The 10,696-nt window shown below is 47.6% G+C and overlaps 1 protein-coding gene across 1 annotated transcript in view; it reads right to left on the bottom strand.

The window, feature by feature from the left end:
* The window catches only part of LOC104134595 (calpain-13), a 44,359-nt gene that overhangs the window by 3,617 nt on the left and 30,046 nt on the right, over positions 1 to 10,696 (bottom strand). Inside the window, exons 12-18 of the mRNA XM_035903663.1 lie at positions 10,232 to 10,268; positions 8,471 to 8,533; positions 7,348 to 7,405; positions 6,227 to 6,294; positions 4,469 to 4,537; positions 3,315 to 3,393; positions 268 to 417 (exon numbers count right to left, since the gene is read on the bottom strand). Coding sequence (XP_035759556.1) covers positions 268 to 417; positions 3,315 to 3,393; positions 4,469 to 4,537; positions 6,227 to 6,294; positions 7,348 to 7,405; positions 8,471 to 8,533; positions 10,232 to 10,268 — 524 coding nt within the window. The remainder of the gene's footprint in view (positions 1 to 267; positions 418 to 3,314; positions 3,394 to 4,468; positions 4,538 to 6,226; positions 6,295 to 7,347; positions 7,406 to 8,470; positions 8,534 to 10,231; positions 10,269 to 10,696) is intronic.

Below are 10,696 nucleotides of genomic sequence, written 5' to 3'. Positions count from 1 at the left end.
GCAGCCCACGGGTACCCTGATGAGCTCTGATGGGAAACTGGGGGCCAACCTTTCCGGCCCCTTTCAGCAAAGGCATTCCCTGGACTCTGCCTGGACTTTGGGCAGGTTTGTTATTTCCAAGCTACGCTCTTAGACATGTATTATCACATCTAGCAGGGTGTCCCTTGCCTCCTGCCACTGCCCTCAGTCTGGCTTTGCACACTCCTGAGGGAGGGACCCTGCTGCCACATCCCCTGCCCAACCCCAGGCCTCAGCGCTGAGACTTACAGGTCATGGTTTCAAGGCGCAGCATGCAGCACACGAAGTCAGAGAAGCCGATTCTCCCGTCGGCATCGCCGTAACGCAGGGCCATCAGGAGCAGCAGCTGCTCATTAGCGGCCAGACCTGCGGAGAAAAGAGGAACGGCAGCACTGGGGACTCACTGTGGGACGATGGACAGGCTCCGCGGGCCTTGTGCACCCTGCAAAGAAGCTGGGGCTCTCCCTCAGCCCCCCGCCCTGTCATTCTGGGTCTCCTCTGCATCCCTGGGTAGCAGCTTGCCTTTCCCCCAGGTTTGGGTGTAAGAGTCGGAGTAGGGTGATGGAAAAGCCAAGTCCATTTAGTCAATGACTCAAATTGTGGCTCAGGTCAGCAAGCAGCAAACGCAGAGCTAACTAATCTAGTGTTATCTTGCTTTGCCTTTTTAGCTTTTATTTTCTATACAAAAGGGTGATTTTCTTTGGCTCATAACTGTTAAAGTCTGAGCGTAGCATTTACAATACCATTGGCGCTTTCTGCTAAACAGGGAGATACCACACGATCATGCTATTATGCAGTATAGCATGCCTGGGATTCTTAATTTTCACATTTTCTCTTCTATTAGAAAATGGTGAAGGGTGCCTTTCTTTTTTATTAGCTGATTATTCAGTATTTGTGTCACAGTCTGTTTGGATGGAAATTGGTATTCAATTGAATGAACAAAAATTGCCTTTTAGAATGATTCTTTTATTAGTTAACTAAAACTACCCTAAATGTGCTGGCTACATAAGAAAAATTATTTAAATATATTTTGCACTAAAAGCTGATTTTCTAAACAAAAGAGAAATTTTCTGCAGAGAGCTGGACTGATAGCTTTGCCCTAATGCATTCTCTGAGACTTCATAAAAGTCTCATTTCCTCACTCCTAGTTTTTAGTGGCTCAGCTGGAACAGAAGTAGCTTTCCTGCTTTTTCAACCAGCTCTAAACTTTTCGGGTTTGAGCAAACTCATCATGGAGCCAAATCAGTTGAATAAGCAGAAAAGAAGGAAGGGATCTCTCTACACCTGTGTAGGGGGAGATACAGCCGACGGAAGCGGGTTAGTGTGTTGGCAAACTGGTTGCTTAAGCCTAGCTGGAGAAGGTTTCCAGCGGCAAGCAGACACACAATGCTGAATATTTAATTAATGAAAATATTCTGGGGTTTAAGATATATTTCAAATGAAGATAAACCTGATTTTAGATTTTTTTCCTAGGATAAAACATGAGCAATTAAAAAAATCCAATGAATGAAATTTCTTCTTTAATTCGGGTTTAAAAACCCTGCCAAGAACCACTGTAGTAGCGAGCAATGAATCCTATCTCATTTTTAACCTTTTGAAGGCAGTGGGAATTCAATCAAGCTCTCTCTAGAGAGCAGATTCCAGCAAGCTTTGCAGTGCTGTTTACGAGGTGCTATAACCATGCCTTACACTAGTGAAACACAGACGGTTTGGCATGGTCGGTCTGGGATATACTTGCTCTGAAATATTCTCACCTGGCAACGTCTCTCAATTAACCTCATCAACAAGACAGTAGCGCCAGCCCCCTCTCTTCCCAAGATGTTTCACTTATGTGCCATTGCTTATTTGTAAGGTTACTCCCCACGCCTTTTGTCTACCGGATTCCTCACTGTCGTTTTAGTCAAGCTTTAAAATACAGACCGTATGTTTCCCTATTTTTGAAATTATTTTAATGCATTTAACATTGCTGTTGAGGAGTTTGTAAATACCCCAGGCCAATGCTCCAGCATTTCAGGGCAGCGCGGCCGTTAATGCAGCTAGCCTGCTTTAATCTGGCAGAAAATCTGACCCATCATTATTATGCTTTGAGGCATTAGGACAACAGTGAAAATGAAGCACACGCTCCAGTGTTTTGCTGAGGAAAGCACTGAACACTTTGGCGAACAGCTGGCTGGGAGCTGTATTTAGATGTGTTAGTGCCATTCCCAGGGGCAGCACCAACTTCCCAAACTCTTTGTGAGGCTGTCCACTCCGTCCTGCTTAAAAGCCAGGACAGGGATCATCCTAATGCAAAGCCAGATTCCAACGCAGCTGTCTGGCTCAGAAGGTAGCAAGAATGAGCCTGTAATTTTCTTTGCCACTCCCCCCGATCCCGAACTGCTTATAGCCTGCCACGTACTGAATTTGCCATTTAACAGTGCCTTTTTAGCCCTTCCAATAGCTGCATTGTTTCGGCTGCCAGGACTTCTCAATGTACAGTTTTCCTCCCAGTTTTACATTTTAGTGACTTTTTTACAGAATGGACCCGGCAGTTTCTCCTTTGACATTTGGCAAGTTAGTGCTGCACTCCTCGGGCAGATGCTAACGCTCTGCCCACCGCTCAGCAACAAAATATTACACGTTCATCCCCTGAGCTGATGGCTTCCACGGACAGGACTTCTGCACCAGCTGCCTCCTGGGGACACCACCACTCCAAGTTCCAGGTAGCCATCTGGGACCTTCTCTACTCTATGATTGCTGTCCCAGAGCTGTATTTCATGCACAGAGTCTCTGGGGAGAGGACCCAGCTAAAATGCTTCACTCGTGAAAATGTCCCATGCAATCACTGCAAGTTTCAGCATTCGTGTAGCCAACAGAGGTCAGTGCAAACTAAATAAATGTCTGTCACTGTGGCTTTCCTTTACAGACTTAGTCACTGCCCTGAACAGAAACTGCAGGAACTGGGGCAAGCGAAAGCATCGGCTGTTCCTTGCTCCGTTCCTCTGCTGGATGTTTTGTCCGTGGCCTAGAGAGACTATGGATAAGCCAGTCTGCAGGCTCTAGCCAGTGTGGTGCTTCTCTGCATCTCTGCTGGCTCCCCAGCTGCAGTGCAAAGGGTTTCTCCCTGAAATGGGCTTTCCGTCTCAATGCCCTAAACCAATGCAGACCTCGGAGCAGAGCTGGGATCTAACTGGCACCTCTGTGCAATCCAACCCGCTTTCTCCCTGAAGCTCTTCTTTCTTTCCTCTCTCTTTTTCATCCTTTCCTTCACTGCCACAGGGACAAGAAAGGGAGCTGCTCACCACCTGCGGACATACCTGCTGCCTGTATTGCTCTCTTCAGTTCAAACACATCAAGAAATCCAGAATGATTTCTGTCTTCCTTGCTGAAGATATTCTAAAAAAAAAAAGCGTAAAAGCAGATTTCAAGCTCGTATCAGCATTCCCCAAATTTACCACTATATCTAATCACGTAGGATGCTTTCCCTCCTTAATAAATAGGCTGCAAGGAAGTTCAGTGGATGAGATGGGGTGACTATGACAAAGGAGACCCATTTCCAGAAGGCTCAGACAGTATGTTACGGTGTAAGAAATCCCACAGTTTTGGGTGGGTGGAAGCCCTTTTTGCTCACTGTCCCTGGTTTTTGTGTGCAGGCAGCAATGGGAATACTCACACCTCCACTGACAAAAAGATATTGCCTATAACACGTGAAATAAGCTGGGAGTCCCTGAGTCCCAGAATGGTGTGGGGTCATCTTTCCCAATACACGGTTGAAACCCTACGAGCCACACTTCAGGTGCTGGCAGTGGGAAGAGCACTATTGCTAGATGGGGAACCGGCCCCCCATGTCCTAGGTGGCCTCAGACCACCTCAAGAGGGATGAAACAAAGCAGAGCCCACCCAGCTTGGAGGCTTCAGGAAATCTTCCCATTCTGCAGCAAGACTGGAGGGAGAAGGACCTGACACAGAGAAGATGCCTGAATTTAGGTGGGACCCTAAATACCAAGTTACTGTACTCACTGCTTCCAGACCTAATGCTTATCCTGGAGCAGAGACATTTCTCCCAGATAAACTTTCATCAGATCCTGCACGTTTCCACTACAAACTGCAGCAATGAGGAAGTGATATTTGTCTGTTCAAGACTCATTTCAGCTTAGAAAGTTTTTTTAAAAATTGCACACAAACAGAGATTTCCATCAAATGCCAAGCTGAATTGGCCTTCCTACCTTTTCCCACTCAATATCCCCTGCTCTGGAAAAGCCTGGCTGCTCATCTGGAGCACTTTACACACACTGCTGCCTCCTGAGCTCTCAACCTTTGCATGAGACGGTGGAAATCTGACCCACTAAGCAAGCAACTTCCACAATGTTTTTCCCCCCAGTGCTTTGATATCGATACAGAGCATCTGCACCCTGCTGATGAAAAGCCCAAGTACAGTATCGGCAGAGAAAACACAGCAGCCCCCGTGTACCATGTACTTAGTGAGACTTCGCCAGAGGCCCCCGAACTCCTGCAGTGTGAGTCGTCCATCCGAGTTGAGCTGTGCATTTAGTTAAGAATTGAATGGTTAATGAGAGCTAAACTTCCCTGACTTCATTCCCGAGGATGCTGCCTTCATGTAAAGAAAGACTTAAGACGCAGTCTCTTCTGTTTGTTACTTTGTGTTGAGAAAGCCAAGAGCTTTTCTGCTCTTGATATGCTTACAGTTAAGTTCAACTTCTTTGGCACATTGTAGAGTCACTCATACCCATTCTCACAAACGAAAGGTTTCTATTTATACGGTGCCTTTAACCACAAGGGAACCTGCAGAGATCGCTTCAGTTGACATTTAGCCACTGAGCACAGAGGCCCCTGTGAATGAACATGACCCCATGCTCCAGGCCATGTGTGCGCATTGCCTTGCCTCTGTGCACAGTATTAGCTCTGCCTGGATCCTTCAGGAGGAACAGGCACTGAAGGAGCCAAGAGTACAAGGAGCCGATCGTGATGCCAGCCATGAGAAGGCAGCAGCAGCCTTTGAGCCACGCATAAGCTGCAGGCAGGAAAAGACTTCCCTACCATGAGCTGCAGGAGCCCAAGGGTGTCAGCAGACATCTCTCATGGATGCTCAAAGGACCTCTGTCAGTGGACCTGCTCCCCTCTGTACACCACCTAGGAGTTCCGGGCAGACATGCAGCACCTCACCAAATGCAGCTGAGATGGCAAAATCTCCCTGAAAGCAGAACTCATCACCAGTTAAATATAAGCAGACAAGTGCTACTGCTATGAAACCTGACTGAAAAAAGCTGATCCTGTCTTTGCAGGCCAGGATAGGTCACACTGTACATGGGTTGTATGCAGCCCAGAGAATGAAAAATCCATCCTGAATTAAAGCAGAGCAGCGGCTTTGTCAGCTCTTTGCACGTGCCATGCATTCACAGTGCCCACTTAGCCCAGGAGGGGCTTTGGAAAGGGGGAGAAGTCTCTTTCACTGGCTAGATGCAGAAAGCTGGAAAGAGAGGGGGACTTTGGTCATTTTTATTCATTCTCTGGCAGTTTGTAAAGGTCTGCAAATGTCTCAAAGTTATTTCAAAGCATAGAAGAAAAGAGACAGTGAGCAAGCAAAGAGGAGAAAACACATGGGGGAGAATTTATGTTTTCATCAAGGAGCCCTCTTGTTCTACAACAGCCAGCAATGTATTTCCAGTGTTGTTTTGTTAACAGTAAAAAGGCTGTGTGATCCGTCTAAATAGGGAAGGTACGTCGGATGGATAGGATGAATAGTCTGCCAGGCAAGTGCCTGTGATTCGGTGATGAGAGTGCTTCTCCCCCTAACACCAGCTTTGCTGGTGGTGCTAGCAGGCTGCTCCAGCTGCCATCACAGGCCAGCATGGTTGCAGCCGTGATGGAAGAGCCGAGCTATGCCTGAGCTCTGTGCTGCCTCCTCGCCTCGGGCTCTGCCTGGGACCCTGCGCCCAGGGGTGAAGCTTAGCCAAGCCCTGCACCCTGCAGAGGGGGAAATATGTGCAGAGTTAGCTGGTGGCAGAAGGTTGACCCTCACCTTTCAGCAGACACACCAGAGCCAGGGCATGCATGGCAAAGTCCTGCACAGATTCTGGGACAGTTATTTATTGAGGACTGTGGCTAATATTTACTTGCAGGTTCTCACACTGGGACGCTCAGCTCAGCCATAACTCAAGGCAAGGATGGGCAGCACCAGGGAAGTTTATTGCTTCTGCTGAAAGGATACATCCGTCAGAGATAAAATGCCTCTGCATGAGTCGAAGCTGAATCTTCCTCCCAGGCTGGTCATTTCATCTGCAAGGATTGACAAAACAGAGGGAATCAGTGAGAGCGAGGGGGGTGACAGAGGCAGCAGGTCACCATTCGGAGGGAAGGAGGACACCAGTCTGAAGGCTCACGTAGCTAACAAGCCCCAGATCTGGCTCAGGGTCTCAAACAGCATCAAGGGCTACGTGCCAGGCTGAGGTCCATGAAGGGAGTCTGACGTGTCTCAGACAACTCTCCCTTCCCCAAGGACAGGGGCCTGTTTGGGCTCACAGGTAGCTGCTCTGCACAGTCTCTGCCCACCTACCTGTCCTGAGGGAAACTCTTCACTCTTGAAATAAGGATACGGGAAATGACAGTGACAAGAAAGGCCATTTATGCTGAATTAGTGAGTCCTAGGGGAACTTTGAGCCTTGTGCATGACTGAATTGGTTCAAGTCCTCCAGCTGTGCCCCTGTCTCATGCTATTTTCAAGGTGGGCAGCTTAAGAAGGCTGGGAAATGCTGAAAGCCAGCTTGAGACCTCTGCAGAGGAGAGATGCATGCCAGTGCTGAACTGGGTGAAACTGGGTGACAGCAAGGAGAGTGGGAGGCTCAGCTCCCTGGGGCACTGACTGGTGCAGCCCAGCCAGGGACTGAGTTCCTGCTGCAGCTGGTAGAGCACAGGGTGCTCATGGGGGCTGCGGGGACATCCAGGAGAAGGACAGCATGGGGTAGGGTAGGTCTGCAGAGCAGAAGCCATCCCACAGCAGAACTGGGAGAGGAAGATGAAATTTGGCTGTCAAACAGATGCACAGCTTTGCTGACAGCCATGCATCAAAGAGTCTGTTAGCAGCTGGTCCGGGTTGCATCACCTTCTTCCTGTGAACATTACTTTGATTTAAAAAACTAAAACAAAACCCCCAAAGTGTTCCAAAGGAACCCTGATGGAGGCACTTTTCATTCTTCAAGATCCAGCAGCGCAGTAAGCCACTCTGAGGATTTTTTGAGGACCATCAGGACACCACTAAATCCTCTGACTAGTTTACATGAGACTAAGGATAGGGAAGCACTAACGACATTAGCTGGGTTGTAAAAGCTTTACCTTGCAGGATGACTTCATTAAGGAGTTGTTGCAGCTGCGAGGCATCAATGGCTGAGCCCTAATGCAAAATAAAATGCAAAGAGAGATTTGTGAGCATAAAGTTTTTTCCTGTGTCACTTTTGCCCCAAATTTCTTTACTCACACACTGTGGCAACCAAGGAGGACCTCTGCTTATATCACAGGAGCAGCAGCACCCGCACCCCCATGGGAGCAGAATAAAACCCTTCAATGCTTCTGGGCCACACTTTGTCCTTCCCTACAAGTCTGCAGGGGAGTTACAGGCACTCCCCATCGCTGTGGGGTAGTTCCAGCAGTGACGGGAACGCTTGCTGACTTCACCAGCCCCTAGCTGGGGACTTGCCAAGGGGCAGGCAGAGCAGGCAGCCGGGTGAGTGGGCTGGGAGCACAGGCGCTGCTGCCTGCTTCCCTCTGAGCCACCCAACCCATCAGTGAACCTGCCTGCCTCCCTCCCGAGACACCCCCAGGGCCTTCAGCGTGGCAGCCCCTGTTCATTTTCACCTTCATGCATTGATATAACTATTAACTGCAAGAGGTCCATTGTGCAAAGACTTTTGGCAGTGATTTTTTTTCCTCTTGACTAAGTCAAGGAGTTCTTTATAACAGTTTATTAAACCATTAAAAGCATCTCCTGTGAACACACAGAGTTTGGCTCTGAAAGAGCAGGAATCAATTACTCAAATGCTGACTGATGTCTGGTTTCCAAATGCTGCAAAGGCAAATGGAAAATGATGCCGATGAGAGGGGGGGAATACCCAAGGCTTTCTAATTGCTTTCAGTAAATAAACAAACTAAAAAAAAAAAAAAAAAAAAAAAAGAAAGTACACATGCAAACCCATCACCAGCACAATCACAAATCTCATCTCCAATCCTCCTCTGATATATGGGGCTAGCCAATCTATCCCAGCTGAACGTCCCATTTTTCTGGGGGTCTTGGCAAGGTCAATCAATACAGTTTTCAGAGTATCCACATGAGGATGGAACTACATTTCTAAAAAACATTTTTCTAAATGGATTTGTATCAATGTTGGAGATCAGTTTTTCTTTTTGCAAGTCCACATGCCATTTTTACTTATTTTTCAGCAAGATGTTTTAGATAGGATACCTGCTTAGCATATCTTAGGAAGACAGCCTTATAGGAGCTATCCTGGTCCTGTCTTGGTACATCCTGGATCAAAGACAAAATACACGCATAAATAATTCAGTTACAAAAAAACTGGAGTCTGCAGATCCAAATGGCACTTTAGAGAGGGCAGGGAATGTACAGCACAGGCTGCAGTTTTATCACCCCGAGGGTAAAGTGGACTGGGAGCGAGAAAGAGCTGCTGCAATGAAGGAAGAAGCATAGTTTGGATGTTATCACTTAGTACAACCAGTAAGGAGCAGCTCAGGGCCTGAGGAGGACAACAGAACACATGCAGGGTGGAGTTCAGCAAGTCAATATGTGAGTATAGAGATACAAAGCCTGATCCATATTGATGGTCCTAGTTGAAACCACTGGCTTAGGGCACATGAAGATTCATGTGAACCAAGAAAATAGAACAGGAGTTGACTTCTCCTTTCTCTTGTATCTTCTCCATCCCAAGGCAGGCTTGACTGTACCTGAGCAAATGCAATTCAATGGTTAAGCAATTTTTTTCAACCCTCCAGTGAGGAGATCCACTAGGCTAAGGGGAACTATCCTTAATATTGTAAAGCTTCCCCAAAAAATCTAAGCCTAAGCCCTAATGCCTTCAGCTCTGAGCGAGATAATTCACACCAGTGAATCCCAAATACCTGAACAAGAGCAGAAAATGTGGGTACCATAATTCATCAAAGTCAAAACATTGGCTAACGACAACAGCCAAGTAAACTGACAGCTTGTCAGTGGAAAGAGATAATAAGTCACCATTTACACTAGCCCTCTAATGGGACTTAATTGCAGGCTGGAAAATGAACCACAGGGGAAGGACTCTCTTTTCTGATCTCCTGAAGCAGCTTTACACCTTTGGCTTCAAAGACCTGCACTGAGTTTGCACTGCTATGAATAACAGCCTCTCCAAGGCAGGGTTTTGCAACCAGCCAGAGAGACAGCAGCATGGACGGGACCGGCCTTGGGAATTTGCACAGTTCCCAGCAAGGAAATCCAGCAAGAGATGGTAGCTGGGCTAGACAGGCTGAAATGTGGGTTGAACTAGAGGTGCAACCAGTTTGGAAGTGTAATTTCCCCTACATCTGTGAAGATATCCTGATGAAAATCAGAAGAAATCTGCTTTGGACCTCACCTCTATGGAATCCTGTGCTTTATAGGGTGCAAGCACTTTAAATGAAGCCAATCCCACAGGGAACGCATGTATGGCCCCGCTCACAGGTATGAGGTCTTTTTAAAAGAGGTCAAACTCAAGCTGTGACCTTTTCATCAAAGCTTTCCCCTGCTCCTCCTTAGATACATACCCATTTTACAGACATTGTGAGAATTTAATATCTTTGAAATGCTCTCCCCCTGCTATATTTGGTTGGTCAAAATGTTAAAGGTGGTGAGGTGAAAAGCACAGACGGACAGGCTGACAGAGGGATGGTATAAGATTTGTTTCCTTCAAAAATCAGGGTCTGAAAGAGACACATGTGAAGAGGAAGGGCTCCTTTGTCACTCCCATCTCTCCAGAGAGGTACCCCAGGCTGGTCCCCTGCTCTCCCAGCAAGGTCACAGGGTGCCAAAGTCAAACTCTGGGACAGGTACTGGGTGGTGAAAGGAGAAAGGAGTAGAGTAGTGTCTGGTATGTAGGGAAGGAAGAAGAGGAGTCAGTAGAGGTGGCTACCAAATAGTCAGCTCCCTGGGAACTATTCACCACCACCAGTATCTACATCAGTTTTCACAGGCTCTTACCATTGGCAGCACTGGGCTGGGCAGGAAGTTTGTGTTCCTAGAAAAGAGTTGCAAGAGTCAAACTGGGAAAGAACAGGCCTTTTCAGAGCATTGATTTGCAGATGTGGCAGAAGGCAGGCACCAACAGGAGCACTTGCCCAGCCTGCAGCCCCACAAGTTGCTCAGCACCCCCACCTTGGAGCCTCTCCCAGCTCAGTCAAGCCTGTTGTAGCAGCCCCGGGTCTCTCTGTGCAAGCAGACATGAGCAGGTCTGAGTCTCTGGCTGCTCTGCGGCCACTGCCTTGCCTGAGCTGGCCCTGCTGGCACCAGCAACAGAGAAAGAGTAACTTGTGTCACTCTGAGCATGCCAGGACCAACCTAGAATCATAGAATCATAGAATTGTTTAGGTTGGAAAAGACCTTTGAGATCATCAAGTCCAACCGTTAACCTAACCCTGCCATCCCACCACTAAACCATGTCCCTAA

The sequence above is a fragment of the Egretta garzetta genome, unplaced genomic scaffold (genome assembly GCF_000687185.1).
Source record: "Egretta garzetta isolate BGI_Z169 unplaced genomic scaffold, ASM68718v1 scaffold11, whole genome shotgun sequence".
Lineage (NCBI taxonomy): Eukaryota > Metazoa > Chordata > Aves > Pelecaniformes > Ardeidae > Egretta > Egretta garzetta.
The sequence above is the reverse complement of the archived record's forward strand: the minus strand, read 5'-3'. Positions and strand labels throughout refer to the sequence as shown.